Source organism: Oncorhynchus kisutch, linkage group LG4 (assembly GCF_002021735.2).
Source record: "Oncorhynchus kisutch isolate 150728-3 linkage group LG4, Okis_V2, whole genome shotgun sequence".
Taxonomy (NCBI): Eukaryota; Metazoa; Chordata; class Actinopteri; order Salmoniformes; family Salmonidae; genus Oncorhynchus; species Oncorhynchus kisutch.
The window spans coordinates 6,506,384-6,526,669 of record NC_034177.2 but is presented as its reverse complement, the minus strand read 5'-3'; the positions used below and the strand labels follow the sequence as shown (position 1 = coordinate 6,526,669).

Below are 20,286 nucleotides of genomic sequence, written 5' to 3'. Positions count from 1 at the left end.
GAACTGGTCGTCCGACTAAACTAAGCAACCCGGGCAAGAAGGACCTTGGTCAGGGAAGTGACAAAGAACCCAATAACCACTCTGACAGAACTACAGAGTTATTTCGCTGAGATGGGAGAAACTGCCAGAAGAAGAAACAGTCTCATCAAAACTTCACCAATCTGGGCTTCATGGGAGTGTAGCCAGACGGAAACCACACCTGAGAAAAAGGCACATGACAGCTTGGAGTTTGCAAAAAGGAACCTGAGAAACTCTGAGAGCAAAATATTCTGTGGTCTGAACAATGACCCCAAACATACAGCGAAAACAACACTGGAATGGCTTCAGAACAAGAATGTGAAAGTCATTGAGTGGCCAAAGCCCATACTTGAATCCCATTGAAAACATGTGGAAAGACTAAAAGATTGCCGTTCACCTCCGCTCCCCATCTAACTATGTGAAAATCTGCAAAGAAGAATGGGACAAAATCCCCAAATCCATATAGCCAAAGCTTGTACAGGTAGCTAAGTGGTTCGAGTGTGGGGCCAGTAATTAAGAGGTTGCTAGATCGTATCCCCGAGCTGACAAGGTAAAACAAATCTGTTGCTCTTCCCCTGAACAAGGCAGTTCCTAGGCCGTCATTGTAAATAAGAATTTGTGCTAAACTGACATGTCAAATAATGTTAAATAAAATAATACAAACATACCCAAGATGTCTCAAAGCAGTAATCCCCCCCCCCCCCCCGGTGCTTTCTACAAAGTATTGATCCAGGGGTGTGACTACTTTTGTAAATGATATATTTCTGCATTTCATTGATAATACATTTACAAAAATGTCTAAAAACATGTTTTCACTTTGCTATTACGGGGTTATTGTGTGTAGATAGGTGAGAAATGTAATCAGTTTGGAAATCAGGCGGTAACACAACCAGACGTGGAATAAGACGAAGGGTATGAATACTTTCTGAAGGCAGCGTTTTTCTCTTTATAAACATGTATTTACTGATCTGAGGCATATTTGAAGGGTTTCTCCTTTTTATTGAGCCTTTATTTAGCTTGTCAAGCTAGTAGAGAACAAATTCTTATTTACAATGACAGCCTAGGAACAGTGGGGTTAACTGGTCTAGGAACAGTGGGGTTAACTGGCCTAGGAACAGTGGGTTAACTGGCCTAGGAACAGTGGGGTTAAGTGGTCTAGGAACAGTGGGTTAACTGGTCTAGGAACAGTGGGGTTAACTGGCCTAGGAACAGTGGGTTAACTGGCCTAGGAACAGTGGGGTTAAGTGGTCTAGGAACAGTGGGTTAACTGGTCTAGGAACAGTGGGTTAACTGGTCTAGGAACAGTGGGGTTAAGTGGTCTAGGAACAGTGGGTTAACTGGCCTAGGAACAGTGGGTTAACTGGTCTAGGAACAGTGGGTTAACTGGTCTAGGAACAGTGGATTAACTGGTCTAGGAACAGTGGGTTAACTGGTCTAGGAACAGTGGGTTAACTGGTCTAGGAACAGTGGGTTAACTGGTCTAGGAACAGTGGGTTAACTGGTCTAGGAACAGTGGGTTAACTGGTCTAGGAACAGTGGGTTAACTGCCTTGTTCAGGGGCTGAATGTACCTTGTCAGCTTGAGGATTTGATCTTGCAACCTTTCGGTTCCTAGTCCAACGCTCTAACCACTAGGCTACCTGCCGTCCCTACACTCTAACCACTAGGCTACCCTGCCACCTCTACACTCTAACCACTAGGCTACCTGCCGTCCCTACACTCTAACCACTAGGCTACCTGCCGTCCCTACACTCTAACCACTAGGCTACCCTGCCGTCCCTACACTCTAACCACTAGGCTACCTGCCGTCCCTACACTCTAACCACTAGGCTACCCTGCCACCTCTACACTCTAACCACTAGGCTACCTGCCGCCCCAGGTGGCCTTTGACAGCTCTACTTATTTAGATTCAGGTTGTCTGTTTGTTATTTTTGTTTGTACATATTGTACATTTGCTACTAATTCTTCACATTGGTAATAAAAGCCTCACTTTGGGCAAGAAAAATAATCCTCGTTGTCAGCTTCTTCACTGTTAAAATCCAACAGCTGGCTCGACAGCACAAGTCCCAAGGGAACGTTCTCTGGTGGCCCTTTGTCTAGTTCCGTCATTTTCCAGGACGTTGCTGAGGACCATGTCAGGACCCTTTTTTAGGACGTTCTCAGGACCTTCATTTTACTAGTCCTTAGGGTGTCGCATGATCGTCTCAAAGGAGCTTTCTCTGAGGGACCTTCTTATACTTCCCGGGGATGTTTCTATGACGTTCTTGGGATGTTGTTGTCATGGTCCCCTGAAGGTTCTTGGGACGTGATGGTTCCAGGTGTCCCAAATAATTAATTAATTGATCACTCAGTACTGACTTTTCAATATGACCCCACCTGGTGATTTGAACTTTCAACCTCTAGATTTGAGGTATGCTGATCTTTTTGCTGTGCCACAACATCTGTAGAAATTCAGATGTGCCCTACACATTCATCACCTATGACACACCTCCCCACTTAGTAAATTAGTGCCATTTGCACGTACTCTGTTTTAATGTTACTCCTGCATCACTATGATAAATATAATAGTTGATAGTATCGCTGTTATATGATATTCAGCAGGAGAACATAAAACCATGGGAACACCAATCAGGACTCACCAATCAGGACCAATCAGGACTCTATAAACTGCCTCTGAAACCAGTAAAAAACACTGATTTAAAAAAAACTCTGTTAATGTTCTGTTAAATGTGTTTCTGGTTCTGTCATTTGCATATCATTTGTGACAAAAACATTTAAACATTTGAAGTGAAACACTGATAATACATGTTACCTTAAGGCATAAATTAAGTAATGTATTTACATTGGTTTAATTGATAAATCAGCCTTGAATGTATAAAGATATGTTTTGATGTTAAAACATCAACGATGGTGAGGATAAAAGGATAACATTTTGAGGTTAAAATAAACCCCTTGACCTATAACAAGTGAACATTGAATCCCGTTGACCTATAACAAGTGAACATTGAATCCCGTTGACCTATAACAAGTGAACATTGAATCCCGTTGACCTATAACAAGTGAACATTGAATCCCGTTGACCTATAACAAGTGAACATTGAATCCCGTTGACCTATAACAAGTGAACATTGAATCCCGTTGACCTATAACAAGTGAACATTGAATCCCGTTGACCTATAACAAGTGAACATTGAATCCCGTTGACCTATAACAAGTGAACATTGAATCCCGTTGACCTATAACAAGTGAACATTGAATCCCGTTGACCTATAACAAGTGAACATTGAATCCCGTTGACCTATAACAAGTGAACATTGAATCCCGTTGACCTATAACAAGTGAACATTGAATCCCGTTGACCTATAACAAGTGAACATTGAATCCCGTTGACCTATAACAAGTGAACATTGAATCCCGTTGACCTATAACAAGTGAACATTGAATCCCGTTGACCTATAACAAGTGAACATTGAATCCCGTTGACCTATAACAAGTGAACATTGAATCCCGTTGACCTATAACAAGTGAACATTGAATCCCGTTGACCTATAACAAGTGAACATTGAATCCCGTTGACCTATAACAAGTGAACATTGAATCCCGTTGACCTATAACAAGTGAACATTGAATCCCGTTGACCTATAACAAGTGAACATTGAATCCCGTTGACCTATAACAAGTGAACATTGAATCCCGTTGACCTATAACAAGTGAACATTGAATCCCGTTGACCTATAACAAGTGAACATTGAATCCAGTTGACCTATAACAAGTGAACATTGAATCCCGTTGACCTATAACAAGTGAACATTGAATCCCGTTGACCTATAACAAGTGAACATTGAATCCCGTTGACCTATAACAAGTGAACATTGAATCCCGTTGACCTATAACAAGTGAACATTGAATCCCGTTGACCTATAACAAGTGAACATTGAATCCCGTTGACCTATAACAAGTGAACATTGAATCCCGTTGACCTATAACAAGTGAACATTGAATCCCGTTGACCTATAACAAGTGAACATTGAATCCCGTTGACCTATAACAAGTGAACATTGAATCCCGTTGACCTATAACAAGTGAACATTGAATCCCGTTGACCTATAACAAGTGAACATTGAATCCCGTTGACCTATAACAAGTGAACATTGAATCCCGTTGACCTATAACAAGTGAACATTGAATCCCGTTGACCTATAACAAGTGAACATTGAATCCCGTTGACCTATAACAAGTGAACATTGAATCCCGTTGACCTATAACAAGTGAACATTGAATCCCGTTGACCTATAACAAGTGAACATTGAAATAAAATGAACAATGAACATGTTGGTCATACTATCAACGTTAAGATCAAATACCATGTGAGCCTTTGTCATCTGAACTTGTTTGGATCGTTGGTCACAGTTTGTTGTCAATTAGTCGAACTGGTACAATATAAATAAATAAAATGATAAGACCCACATATGATTCTTTTTGAAATTTATTTACAAATGTGATTTTTAAACCTATATATATATTGCGATTTTTTTAAAAACATTTATATACATCATCCACACATATTCACTGCCCTCTAAACATGAGGAACTATAATCTTTGCACATTTTCATTAATTCCAATACCTTCCCTGCAATTAATTACATATCAAACAACCTCTTTTGCCCCCTTTGTCTGTGGGGCTATTAAATTAACATATTGATTATATTATCAGCAGTTTATTTTGTTTCACAGTTTCAATGTAATTTGCCCTTTTATTTAACTAGGAAAGTCAGATAAAAACAAATGACAGCCTACCCAAAACCTCCCCTAACCAGGATGACACTGGACCAATTGCGCGCCATCCTATGGGACTCCCGATCACAGCCGGTGATCGAACCATGGTCTGCAGTGACAACTCTAGCACTGAGACACAGTGCCTTAGACTGCTACGTCACTCGGGAGCCTCTCATAAACCCTCAACTCAATTCATATCAAGTATATCAGCACATTCAAATCCATTGACACATACAGTATACAGTCCAAATTCTTTATGAAAACTGAACAATCTTATTGAAGTGCAGTGACCCATAACAAAGGGTCTCTCTCTCTCTACGTTGGACTGCAGGGTTTGATGTAAAGAAAAACAAATGACATTATTATTTATTTGACTATTGACGTGGTTAAACATGCTTACAAGACATTTTGTCTTGACCAAAATTATATTCAAATGACTACCTAAACGAGAAAAGAAATTTCAACTACATTAGTGAGGTAGAGACACTTTGTTTCTTGCTATTATATAAGGTCCATGTTACTACAGTGTAGGTGAAGCCTGGTCCAAATGAACAAGGTGTTTGACTTTCAGTACACAGTCAAAGGGATGCATGACAACGTGGGGCAGCTCGCTGTCCTCTTTGCAACACTATCTGCCAGCACCTCAAACCCCTTTGGTTTGGCATCTCTGAATGTGCCTGCTGACTTTGAGAGTCATTTAAAAACGCCAACAGAACATAAAAAAACATCACCAGATAATTTACTTCCACTGTGATGCAGTAGAGGCAAAGTAGCCTAGCGGTTAAGAGCATTGGGCCAGTAACCAAAATGTTGTTGGTTTGACTCCCCAAGCCGACTAGGTGAAAAATCTGCCGACGTGAGCAAGGCATTTAACCCTAATTGCTCTGAATAAGAATGTTTGCTGAAATGTAATAAATCAAATATTGTCTGGGTCCTACTATGAACAAAGGAGAACTTGAATTGGATGTCAAAACATCTGCCTCCCGGCCCGCTCACACATCCCAACTCTTCTCCCCTTGCCTAGTTAAGAGTTCCCACTAGGCTATAAGATCTCCACTTTCTGCGAACAGATGAGATTACTGTTCACCAGGTTCCACATGTGTATGAGCTCTGATGGTAGCAGCTTGTGAACCACGATCATGCTCTTGAAGAAACAAGGTTCTTGGTTGAGCTTGCTGTCCTTGTTCTTGACCAGACCAAATGTCTTAAAAGCATTGTGCTTGATGGGTGTGACCTGCAGCACCTCCAGACACATGCCCAGGAACACATCGTCGATGGGGTACAGCTCCAGAGAGTCTGAGGCCCAGTAGAGCCTCCTGGCCAGGGGTGCGTCCATGAGGAACCCACCGCCTCCGGCGTATGGAGGGTAGTGGGTCTTGTTGTAAAGTGCTTGTGGGATGTAGTACTTGTTCTCCTTCCTGCGAATGGGCTTGGCCTTGAAGAGCACGTCACCAACGAAGAGGTTCTTGACCTGGGCGCTGGCCTCCAGGTACTCGAAGATGTTCTCCACACTGACGAAGACGTCGTCGTCGCCCTTGAAGACGTAGCGCACGTCGGCACAGTAGGTGGAGAACCACTTAAGGAAGTGGGTCTCCTTGAGGGTCAGGTTGAAGAAGCTGTCCTGGAAGTCCCATTGGAGTATATCTCTGTAGATGTAGTCCTCGTACTCCAGGAGCTTCTGATGGTTGGCCTTCTCAGCCTCGTTGGACGGCGTCCCCAGCAAGAACACCGTCTTCACCTTCTTGCCGTCAACAACCTGCTCCTTGCCCCACGTCTTGCGGATCACCTCGCGGCGGTCGTGCTGCGTAGCGATGGACTTGATGACCATGAGCAGGTAGGTCTCCCCGGAGCACTTCTCCGGATGGTTGATGAGCATGGGGAAGAAGCGGCAGTGACGGTACAGAAGGAACTGCTTAAAGTTCTCCTCCAAGCCCCTGAACCAGTCCTGGTTGGTGAAGTTGAGGTTGGCACTGCAGTTGGCACTGGACACGTCCCAGGTCCGGGAGCCAGCTCGCTCCTGGGTGATGCTGGACTCCTCCGTGGTGCCAGTGGCGGTGGCTGTAGACTCGGCTTGTTTGCCCTTGCTAGCCTTCCAGAAGGTGTTGGTCCCTGGGTAGAGGCCCGTATTCTGCTGCTGGGCCCTGTTCTCCCCTCCCTCGGAGGGGGCCTCCATGCGACCCTGCCTCTCGATTTGGAAGGGAGCCCCTCTCTGGACCACCGTCAACGTCACCGCAGCCAGAAAGAACACGACACATACCCGCTTGTAAACCCTCCATTTATCCCTACTGGTCATCCTGAAGAGAGACAGAGGGAAAGAGACTGTTAGTCAGATGAAGAGGGCATGAAAGTCATCTACCATTTCAAATTATGAAAGCGAAAGCCTGTCATTCTGCATTCTCTACAAAAATCTGATGTCTGTGTGTTGGAACTATACTTTCAATTCCTGTTGATACTATGTTCCAGACTTACTTCTACTAGCACATGATACAGTGGTTCCTCCTTTAAAAGTTGCGTCATACTACGGCACACTGTGCTGCTGCAGCCTTCTGTGGCACGTCATTTAATTCTCAGCCATTTCTTCTGTTACTACAAGTTATTGCTAGTTTGACCACCAGAGGGGATCTTTGAGAAGCATTTTATAGTATTCCGTATTGGCATTACCAGAGAATTAAAAAAAAAAATGTTTTGTAATAACATAGTATATGGGATTGATTTGAAGGAATTTGTCTCAATTAATTTGATTAATATTATGATGTTTCCATTCAGAGAAACTGTCCGTTTTGTAAATTCAGACCGTTTCGCTCTTGGAGCGCACACTGGGCGTTCGGTCCGAAGAGTAGGGTTGATTTGAGCGTTCTGGCATTACAATGGCAGTCAAGCACCCAAGCTAACGTTGGCTAGCTACCTCCAGACACAAATGAGACCACTCTGACCATTTTACTCGCCCTAGCAGAGCTGGAAAGGCAGTTTTCGTGTTAACCAGAGCGTTGGTGATTGTAAATGTGCTGCTGGAAACAATTTAATTACGTTTTTTCCCGAAGTTTACTGACACCGGCCATATTCAATGGGTGTCGTAAAGTAATGATTCTGCTCTCTGAAATCCGTGTAGATAGTAGGCTGGAAACATTACATTTTTAACAACTTTCTTTTCTGATAAAAAAAACTAGTTCATTGCATCCACCGTGGAGCCCAGTTTCATAATATGACCATATTTCCCAGTTGCTTGCCGTCGTTTTGAAGTAATCGCAAAAAAACAGGCCTTATTTTAGGGCATTTTTCACCCTGCCAGCTCCTATTAGTTCTATTGAGCACAGTGGCACCAACTCGCCTTCCGAATGTTCTATTCCCAGCTTATTGTTCAACGTCACAATGCCTGCTTCGCTATTATTGGTAGTGAGACCTGCTCACGTTGATTTATAGTTCAAATGTAAACAACAAAAATAATATTGGAACACTGCGGTCTTCCCATTGTTTCCTATGGGGGAAATATAGGCATGTCTGTCTATTTCGCCAAAAATCTTGCAATGTGTATATATATATATTTTTTAAGTTGTGTGTAACCGGTGTGAAATGGCTTGCTAGTTAGCGGGGTGCGAGCTAATAGCCCTTTAATCGGTGACATCACTCGCTCTGAGACCTTGAAGTAGTTGTTCCCCTTACTCTTTGACACAAAGGAAGTCAAAGTGGACACCTACGAAGATGGCATCTCAGGTAAGCAGCACTGGGCTGTATTGACGTATCCTAAAAATAACATCTGCTGCTTTAGATGGAACGACCATATCTCAGTTATTGTTTTCATATCTATAAAAAATAAGCTCGCTTCCTTTACTTTCAGAAAGCGAGCTGACCAAGGGGTCGAAAATGTAGATATTGCTGCTAGATGTTCACTGTCCGAGGAACAGGCCGTGGAATCTTTATTGCTGCTTAAAGAGTCCATAACCAGATGTAATTAAACTGTTCTGTGTTCTTTTTCTCTCTTCCTCTCTGCCTGTCTTGTTGTACATGGAACCTGTCTCACATGCATTCATTAAAAAACCCTTAAGATGTCAACTTCTAATTTTCATATTTACACCACATAAACACAGCCATTTTCACTGGACTATCTGTTGCTGCCAAGTCATGATTTCCCTGGGGGTTAGCCTTGCAATAACCAAGTGGTGAGACACATAGCCCTCTATATTTAAATGTTTCAGGTACACTCCGATAGGTGTCTGCGTCACACTATCTTCTATTGACATTATCTTCTATTGTTTGTCCTCATGTGTCTGTTTTTCAGCATAAAGTACTCTGTAGCCACTTAGTGTGGGACACCAGGTGAGACCAAACACACACAATAACAGTCTCTCTTCTTCACTTCATCCCCCTTCTCCCTTCTCCCTAATTCCTCTAGGTTATATCAGCTGTTTTGGTGAACCCCTCCCACATCTGAACTGGCTGACACAGAGGGCACAGCATGATCATAGGTGAGAGGTCACTTGGTCGGGTCAACAGGAAGTATTATTAAAGAGATGCTTTACATTGAAATACAGACAGAGATGTAGTTGTCCCAGAGTTAATGATCCGAGGTCAGTTTTGCATTTCACCTCCTGATTTAAGATGACTGACCGTGTTAGAATAAACACAAGGCTTAATCATGCTCTCTCTCTATCCATCTGTCTCTCGTCTGCAGAGATGTTTTGATGTGAAAGAGGAAGCCAGTCCCGTCATCGCCACCTCACCCGCTCTTAAGGTAACATTCGGGCCAACTGGGTGCCCAAGGCTGGTTAGGAGACACCACAAATGTGATGAACTGAGAGAATATTAGGGAAGCACTGTAATTCATGAATCACATGCTGTCTGCCACTGTTCTTACCTCTTTCCCTTTCTGTCTTCTACACCTCTCTCCCCACCTCATCTTTCTTCCTCGTTTTATAACGCACACCATATGTGCATTGAAGTACAGATTGAATTTGTATTTATAATATTATAATTATCATAATTATAATGCATTTATGTAGTTATAACACCTGGATAATGAACTTCTTTCAATAAAACGTTTCACATTCTCCACTGGTTGAAATTAAGTATCTCATTGAAATACTATCCTCAGATTAATGCGGATGATGGGAGATAGATATGCATTGTTTTTTTTCTCTGTATATATGAATTACAAATCAATCATGTTTCTAGTCTATTGCATAGTTACAGTGTGTAATCATTGATGTCCCAGGAGCAGGAGTGGTAAACACTGTTGAAGTGTATAATTGTAGTACATACATGGAGACACAGCATCATTCAAATCATGGAGTTTGATATGACTGAAAAAATAATGTCTCAGAGATTCATACCTGAACCGCACCTTTATTTGCCAAGGAAGAGTTACACGATCAGTGAATATATTCAATGTACAGGCTACAATGTGGGGGATCTCACGCGTGGTAATAACTACAGTACATGTGTATATAGGACTTGCATCCTTGGCACAATAAAGTTATTATATTCTACTCTGTCCATAAGCATCATTAATGCCTTTCAGACTTGAAATTGATACAACAACTATGATAGCTGAGGTTCATGGATTGGTATGAATATTAGTTCAGAACCTAACGTGTTAGCGTCTATACACAGATCGGCTACATACTGTATAGCTAGTTACACATCCATAGGCACACAGTTATTTTTATCCTCCACTAGACAATAAGCAAGTAAATAGTAAGCTAGCTATGTTACTTCAGCTGCTTTGCAAAGCAAGCATACACAATTGTACATTAAATTTGCAGTAAATGATTTAGCTAGCTAAATTCGTTACATCCACTGTTTCACAAGATGACAGCCTGGTTTCCTGGTTTTCTCAGGAGTCGCTAAAACATTAAACAACACGAATTACAAATTCATTCTCCTAACACTAGCTAGCTGGCTAATGTTAGCTAGTCAGATAAACTTGCTAAATAGCGATTTTCGTAAATTAACTTTATGACAACAAAAAAATATGCACAAACGTTTGTCTCTACATTAACTAACATATTCCTCTCAAGTGTAATTTATTTTTGCTTGACTCGTTATGACTTTATAAGAATTTACATCTGCATCCTCCATAATGTTTTGTCAGCCATCTTTGCTGAAGAAAGTCACCAGGCAACGGTGGCCCCGCGTCAAAATTCGTCATTGGAACCACTCGATATGATTGGTCATATAAAAACCTTGGGACCCAAATGTATAATGAGTGCTCTAACTCCCCCTTGTGGTGGTCAGGAGCAATGAAGCAGTGATGCTGGGTACCTCTAACTCCCCCTTGTGGTGGTCTGGAGTAATGAAGCCGTGACCCTGGGTACCTCTAACTCCCCCATTGTGGTGGTCTGGAGTAATGAAGCAGTGATGCTGGGTACCTCTAACTCCCTCTTGTGGTGGTCTGGAGTAATGAAGCAGTGATGCTGGGTACCTCTAACTCCCCCTTGTAGTGGTCTGGAGCAATGAAGTCGTGTCACTGGGTACCTCTAAGTCCCGCTGTGCAAGCTCGCAACTTTTAAAAGGAGGTACCACTGTAGCAATAGGAGGAAGAAGGATTGGGAAACTAACTGCAAATAACAATACGCTGAACTCCGCCTAGCAGAGACAACTTTGTATTAGCAACTATTAATTATGAGCTTATATGGTATTAAAGTTAAGGGACATCACCCTGGGCGGGATGATCCCCAGTAGGGGATAAAAAGGGAAAACACCATCTTTTGTACAGGGTGTGTTACTTGCAAATGACTGTGTAGTTGTGTGATAAAGTGTCCGGGTTGCAATCTGGCTTGCAATACTTAATAAACAAACTAACCTCTTGTTAGTATAATTTAATTATGCCAATGTGCTTTCATCAATTGAAAGCCCTTCATCTATTTTATGAGAATTTATATTGATTCCTTGTTTGCATAAAATAGACGCAGACCAGTCTTTAAATAATAGGTAATAGAATTTATTCTCGGAGCGCGCTACCACTCAAAACACATGCCTCAGTTTAAATACAGATCATGACGTCATTTCACTGTCTTAAACGAACCCCCTCCCTCTCGACAGGACAAAGTAAGGTGAAGAGTTCATTCTAACTTACTAACACACTCCCAGATAACTTTTGACCCCTCAACATTATCGATCACCACTGAACTGACAGGTTTAATTAACAGAAACCCTAGGAATGCACTCACTGCCTAATCTAAAAACCCCAGAGCTAAGTTTCAGGTTGGGTCAACCATAGGCTAACGACCTTATGTGTTTACACAGTCCACAACCCATTTGTTCCTGCCCAGTTGGAATGGTTTTATTACTCCTTTCTCCTGTCCCACAATTCCTTCTTATGAACTCATATTGTTAATCAGATATAATATAACAGAGTATAAGTTTACTTACAGTTCCATTTAAAATGATTTGTTCAGTCATATTAATCAGAATTTCCTAACACCTCTGATCAAATAAGTTTCCTGTGGTCTCTTGTATAAACATAGGGCAGATTTCCCTTACAGTGCTCGACCAGTCGGCAAAAGCCCACATCACCCACGACAGAAAATGGTTGATTGTCAAGGGCAATGAATTACATTATCTTGGCTTTAATAACTTGAGACTAGGGGGCAGTATTTTGATGTTTGGATGAAAAACGTACCCAAATGAAACTGCCTATTTCTCAGGCCAAAGAAGCTAGAATATGCATATAATTGGCAGATTAGGATAGAAAAAATTCAAAAGTTTCCAAAACTGTCAAAATATTGTCTGTGAGTATAACAGAACTGATATTGCAGGCGAAAACCTGAGGAAAACCTAACTAGGAAATACTGATATTTTGAAACCTCTCTGTTCAATTGCAAGCCTTTCCTCCATTTAAATGGATATCAAGCAGATTCCTTTCCCTATAACTTCCACAAGGTGTGAACAGTCTTTAGACATAGATTCAGGCTTTTATTCCGAAAAATGAGCGAGAATGATCACATCGCGTCAGTGGATAGCTGTGTCCCCCCCAGAGTTTTGCATGTGCGAGCAGCTTGGAGCAGACCTTTTCTCTCTCTCTCCTATTGAAAAGGCTACCACCTGGTTGAAATATTATCGATTATTTATTGTAAAAACAACCTGAGGATTGATTATAAAAAAACGTTTGACATGTTTCTACGAACTTTACGGATACTATTTGGAATTTTAGTCTGCCCGTCGTGACCTGTACGAGCCTGTGGATTACTCAACAAAACGTGCCAACCAAATGGAGGTTTTGGGATATAAAAATAATCTTTATCGAACAAAACAAACATTTATTGTGTAACTGGGAGTCTCGTGAGTGCAAACATCTGAAGATCATCAAAGGTAAGCGATTCATTTGATTGCTTTTCTGACTTTCGTGACCAATCTATTTTGCTGCTAGCTGTTTGTAATGTTTTGTCTGCTGAGAGAGCTGTCCTAACATAAACGCTTGGTTTGCTTTCACTGTAAAGCTTTTTTTAAATCTGACACGACAGGTAGATTAACAACAAGCTAAGCTGTGTTTTGGTGTATTGCACTTGTGATTTCATAAAAATGTAATATTTTTAGTCATTTCATTTGAATTTGGCATTTCTGCAATTCAGGGATCGGTGCGCCAAGAGGTTTTAATGGATTTCGCCTTTGAGTTGTCTCGCTGAAATTTTGTTACTCTTTCAAATGACTGCTCGACTTGTTGACTGCTCGATCCACACTCTTTCAAATGACTGCTCGACTTGTTGACTGCTCGATCCACACAGCGGACGTTGTCGGCTAGTTTAGGAATGCTGTGTTGCACGTATAGCGCAACATTTTATGTGGCATCATTACGTCATGTACCTATGTAATATGGGTATGCATGTCAGCTTTGACACCGGTTTTGCACATTGGCGTTAAACTAGACATCGGTCGATTTCAATATGCTCACTGATATATTGTGCATCCCTAATTCAGACCCTTTACTCAGTACTTTGTTGAAGCACCTTTGGCAGCGATTACAGCCGCGAGTCTTCTTGGGTATGACGCTACAAGCTTGGCACACCTGTATTTGGGGAGTTCCTCCCATTCTTCTCTGCAGATCCTCCCAAGCGACGCTTGGATGGGGAGAGTCGCTGCACAGCTATTTTCAGGTGTCTCCAGAGATGTTCGATCGGGTTCAAGTCCAGGTTCTGGCTGGGCCACTCAAGGACATTCAGAGACTTGTCCCAAAGCCACTCCTGCTCTGCCTTGGCTATGTGCTTAGGGTTGTTGTCCTGTTGGAAGGTGAACCTTCACCACAGTCTGAGGTCCTGAGCGCTGTGGAGCTGTTTTTCATCAAGGATCTCACTGTACTTTGCTCCATTATTCTTTCACTCGAACCTGACTAGTCTCCCAGTCCCTGCCGCTGAAAAACATCCCTACAGAAACAACTGTTTTTGCTTTGTCATAATGGGGTATTGTGTGTAGATTGATGAGGAAATGTTTTTATTTAATCCATTTTAGAATATGGCTGTAATGTAACAAAAAGTGGAAAAAGGGGTCTGTATACTTTCCGAATGCACCGTAATTATAAATATGACATCCAAATGTTGAAAATCTGATTTTTCCCAAGCTGATCACTGTCTGCAGCTGACTCTGTTCGTAGTGTAATAAGACAGGCAGGGAGAGTGAGCTCTTCCGTGGTGGTTGGCGAACCCTCAACCTACTGGCCTGTAGCCATGCGTGGAATCGACTGTGCCACAAAAGTGTGCTGAAGTGGCAAAGTCGATATCCACAGTTATAAACATAGGGTGGTGTTATTTATGGTCGTAAACATTATCTTGAGTTACTTCTATGAGGGAAAGGGTGTTCAATTTATTTTAACCCCCTCCCCCCCGTAGTTTCCAACATGTAATTTTGTCATTTGGGTGACCTGTCCCTTTAACTTTAAAGTTTAAATTTGTATCTCCGCCATCAAGGGGGGGGGGGGGGGCTTTAATGTTTTGCCTGGGATTGTTACTGTTGTCACGGATACAGTTACACTAATGTTGTCTCTTTCTGTTCTGAGCCAAGATGTTTGACTTCTTATGATGCTTTGTTTAAATAATTATATGATGGATAAAAAGTATACAATTGTGTTTGTTGGATAGTTTTTTTGTCATACTCTGATAGGTCTACTCTGTGTGTCATTGTGTTTGTAAATAGGCTATCATTTAATTGTATCTCTGTAACTTCCGCTAACCCATTATCATTTGATCTCTGTAACTTCCGCTAACCCATTATCATTTGATCTCTGTAACTTCCGCTAACCCATTATCATTTGATCTCTGTAACTTCAGCTAACCCATTATCATTTGATCTCTGTAACTTCAGCTAACCCATTATCATTTGATCTCTGTAACTTCAGCTAACCCATTATCATTTGATCTCTGTAACTTCAGCTAACCCATTATCATTTGATCTCTGTAACTTCAGCTAACCCATTATCATTTGATCTCTGTAACTTCCGCTAACCCATTATCATTTGATCTCTGTAACTTCCGCTAACCCATTTGATCTCTGTAACTTCCGCTAACCCATTATCATTTGATCTCTGTAACTTCCGCTAACCCATTATCATTTGATCTCTGTAACTTCCGCTAACCCATTATCATTTGATCTCTGTAACTTCCGCTAACCCATTTGATCTCTGTAACTTCCGCTAACCCATTTGATCTCTGCAACTTCCACTAACCCATTATCATTTGATCTCTGTAACTTCCGCTAACCCATTATCATTTGATCTCTGTAACTTCCGCTAACCCATTATCATTTGATCTCTGTAACTTCCGCTAACCCATTATCATTTGATCTCTGTAACTTCCGCTAACCCATTATCATTTGATCTCTGTAACTTCCGCTAACCCATTATCATTTGATCTCTGTAACTTCAGCTAACCCATTATCATTTGATCTCTGTAACTTCCGCTAACCCATTATCATTTGATCTCTGTAACTTCCGCTAACCCATTATCATTTGATCTCTGTAACTTCCGCTAACCCATTATCATTTGATCTCTGTAACTTCCGCTAACCCATTATCATTTGATCTCTGTAACTTCCGCTAACCCATTATCATTTGATATCTGTAACTTCTGGTAACCAATTGTCATTTGTGAATGCCTAGTCCTTAGGTTGAAAGATTGAGTAAGAACAAACTATGCCAATTCTACACGGTGATAAAGTCAAGGTCTTTCCTCTCTAGGGTAGCAGGTAGCCTCGCGATTAAAAGCGTTGGGCCAAAACGGCATGGTTCGAGTCCCCGAGCCGACTAGGTAAAAAAATCTGTCGATGTGCCCCTGAGCAAGGCACTTTACCCTAATTGTAACTCGCTCTGGCTAAGAGCGTCTACTAAATGACTAAAATGTAACGTCACTATACCCTGCAGTTGGAACTAGTTCGAGACAGTGCCAGTCAGACGCACTGAAATCTTTGCACGGAGTAGCCTGTGAAAACCATTTCAAAACACAGTTAGAAAGTCGACTAATGCCTAAAACGGTTTTATTTCAGTTGTTAGATCGTTTTTAGTCACTTTAGTGGTCTACTATGATGTGTGATGACAACTGACAAGGCTGTCATCAAAAACCTCATGAGAGTCGATTCTCCCTATATGAGGGCTAATACACTTCAATATAAAATATGCCTTTTACGCATTAATAAATTAACGTAACCATAGAAGAAAATAATGGTGACACGTGCAATTATAGTTATAGGGCGGCAATGTATCGTATTTATTTGTCTCAATAAGGCATTACCGTTGTCCTTATTACATAATTGCAAAGGTGAAGAACACACGAATATATTCTTCATAAGAATTTCTATAACCTTATAATAAACAAGAAGAACAATAATAATCATATAAAATAGTCTGCTTCTACACAAGGACAACGCACAGCATTACACGGTCGGTAGGCTATCATTTAAAAAAAATATTATACTTACATTTTCTTCGAATGCTGATTCCAAGTGCAAGTAAAGTCGCTGAATATCACCTTACTGTGCCTTAAAAGGGATGGCTTGCTTTACGTACGGTCCTTTCAAATGGATGCCAAGAAATTGTCCATTCTTTTTTTGGAAGTGAACAAAGAAACCAGAGAACGTTACTTTGCCTCCGGGCGTATTTCTCTGAAGCGTACGTTGGGATCAATGCCATCAAGTGGTTACTCTCGACAGCTCTGCATCTTTAAAAGCATGACCGAGGCTGTATGCAAATAGTGAATATGCATGATAGAGTAGTCCTTCCGCCCATCCCTAAAATCGGCCAAAAAAATCTCTCAATTCAAATTTTTAAGCAATGGATTCAGCAGTTGTGTTCACAAGAGTTGTCTTGATTTCATGTTTTTATTTCATCACATCTCCATCAATAAATAAGACCTACAAGGCAAATGTGTTGTTTTTTTTCTTCTTCACAGATTTGGCAAAATTGTCTCCAGATGTAACTTAATTGACACAGATGTGATCTGAGGCTGCAGCAAAAATATTATTACAATGTTGCATTTATTATATATATATATATTTAAATAATCAATTTAACAACAATGGAATAATAAGAATAATATTATCAATAATAATATAAGCATAGCTGTATAATTATAATAATGAATATTGTTACGATTGTTGCTACATGATAACAGTAATTATGTTATTGTATAGTATTATATCCATGTAGTATAATACTAATATTCTTGTGCTGGTTTTGAATGATTATTTATTATAATGTTTTATGATGTTCATAATGATATTAATAATCTTGAAATGATTAATATTACTTTTGTTATTTATTATATTTGAATTAGTATGTATATTATTATTATTATTATTATATATTTTATTATTATATATATATTATTATATTAATATTACTATTATCCATTGTTTTCTATTGTAAAACATTGGTAGTTACTTTGCCCCCGTGGAACAATGGTGGTAGGTGGAAGTTTTCTTTGTAGACAGGTGTGTCTGTGCTTCATTTGAATTGTGAGTCGAGGGCGTCACGTCGACCTTTGGATAATACCACACTTAATCTGGTCAATAGCAATAGCGTGAAAGTCCCTGCTCTAACAGGATACCAACCTGGCTGGAGAAAAGGGTATCTGACGTCATCAATGTGTTCCTGGAGGTTAATGAGCTGCCCTCAAGCAAATTATATGAATCTGTTCCCGTGTGCATGCCTATAGGTCTATGGTACACACAGGCGTAGTGTACTCAGGGACGTCTCTTATTTGTTCAAAGATGTGTCATCCAGGCGTATTAAACATGTGGTCAGTCAATGCTGGTCTGTGATATATACATTTCTATCGCTTAGCAGCGGCGTGTTAAGTGATATTTAAAAAAAAAAAAAAAACGGTCAACAGTGTTGTGTTTATATAGCCGGGTATTTCGACACATGCCGTTCAGGGCTTGGTGTTGGATGAAAAGCACTTCATTTGTGACTTTCAGATACTTGGAAACCGATTTCTCTCCATGATCATAGCAAAAAAAACGGACAGCGGACTCAATCAGTTGCTAGTGATTTTCCTGATAGCACTTTCAAAAAACTACGTTTGATTTGAACCGAAGTGAGTCATCAGGTGGAGGGAGTTGACACTTCATAACCCCCCTTTCCTTGACGTTTGTTGTCTTGTGTTCAGCACTGATTGTCTATTATATACTGGGTGGTTTGAGCCCTGAATGCTGATTGGCTGACAAAACATTTATTTTTACTGTTGTAATTACATTGGCAAACCATTTTATAATTGCAATAAGAGCAGCCCCCGATGTTTTTATCAGAAATTATCAAATGGTAGTTATGGTAGTTCTATTTTAGTTGTATTTTCAGATGCTACTCGTTGAGATAAATGTCAGCCTCAACTGACAACAATGTATATATATTTTTTAAACATAAAATTTGGCGAACGAGGATGGATGAAAGTATTTCTACTGTCACGTGTGCTCCCTCTCTGGCCTCTAGGTCACCAGAATGCTTGTTAGGTCACACACCTGTCACCATCGTTACACGCACCTGTGTGTCATCATACTCACCTGGACTCCATCACCTCCCTGATTACCTTCCCTATATAAACTCAGCAAAAATAGAAACATCCTTTCACTGTCAACTGCGTTTATTTTCAGCAAACTTATCGTGTCAATATTTGTATGAACATAACAAGTTTCAACAACTGAGACATAAACTGAACAAGTTCCACAGACTTGACTAACAGAAATAGAATAATGTGTCCCTGAACAAAGGGGGGGGGGGTCAAAATCAAAAGTAACAGTCAGTATCTGGTGTGGCCACCAGCTGCATTAAGTACTGCAGTGCATCTCCTCTTCATGGATTGCACCAGATTTGCCAGTTCATCCTGTGAGATATTACCCCACTCTTCCACCAAGGCACCTGCAAGTTCCCGGACATTTCTGGGGGGAATGGCCCTAACCCTCACCCTCTGATCCAACAGGTCCCAGACGTGCTCAATGGGATTGAGATCCCGGCTCTTCACTGGCCATGGCAGAACACTGACATTCCTGTCTTGCAGGAAATCACGCACAGACGAGCACTATGGCTGGTGGCATTGTCATGCTGGAGGGTCATGTCAGGATGAGCCTGCGGGAAGGGTACCACGTGAGGGAGGAGGATGTCTTCCCTGTAACACACAGCGTTGAGATTGCCTGCAATGACAACAAGCTCAGCCCGATGATGCTGCCCCAGACCATGACGGACCTTCCACCTCCAAATCGAACCCGCTCCAGAGTACAGGCCTCGGCGCAACGTTCATTCCTTCGACGATAAACGCGAATCTGACCATCACCCCTGGTGAGACAAAGAGCACTTTTTGCCAGTCCTGTCTGGTCTAGCGACGGTGGGTTTGTGCCCATAGGCAACGTTGTTGCCGGTGATGTCTAGTGAGGACCTACCTTACAACAGGCATACAAGCCCTCAGTCCAGCCTCTCTCAGCCTATTGTGGACAGTCTGAGCACTGATGGAGGGATTGTGCGTTCCTGGAGTAACTCGGGCAGTTGTTGTTGTCATCCTGTACCTGTCCTGCAGGTGTGATGTTCAGATGTACCGATCCTGTGCAGGTTGTTTTACAGGTAGTCTGCCACTGCGAGGACGATCAGCTGTCCGTCCTGTCTCCCTGTAGCGCTGTCTTGGGCGTCTCAGATGACAGACATTGCAATTTATTTCCCTGGCCACATCTTCAGTCCTCATGCCTCCTTGCAGCATGCCTAAGGCACGTTCACGCAGATGACCAGGGACCCTGGGTATCTTTCTTCTGGTGTTTTTCAGAGTCAGTAGAAAGGCCTCTTTAGTGTCCTAAGTTTTCATAACTGTGATCTTAATTGTATTATTTATTTTTATTTCACCTTTATTTAACCAGGTAGGCTAGTTGAGAACAAGTTCTCATTTACAACTGCGACACAGACAACAACACAGAGTTACACATGGACAAAACAAACACACAGTCAATAATACAATAGAAAAAAAGTTTATATACAGTGTGTGCAAAGGAAGAAGGATAAGGGAGGTAAAGGCAATAAATAGCCCGTAGTGGTGAA

General features: G+C 41.3%; 1 protein-coding gene across 1 annotated transcript; it reads right to left on the bottom strand.

Annotated features, from left to right (window-relative positions):
• Nucleotides 1-4,485: 4,485 nt before the first annotated feature.
• Nucleotides 4,486-16,918, bottom strand: b3gnt7 (UDP-GlcNAc:betaGal beta-1,3-N-acetylglucosaminyltransferase 7). The gene is made up of 2 exons (XM_020480153.2): nt 16,692-16,918; nt 4,486-7,087 (listed from the first exon to the last, which is right to left on the bottom strand). Coding segments are annotated over exons 1-2 (1,254 nt in total). The 5' UTR covers nt 16,694-16,918; the 3' UTR covers nt 4,486-5,835.
• Between the last annotated feature and the right edge of the window lie 3,368 nt (nt 16,919-20,286).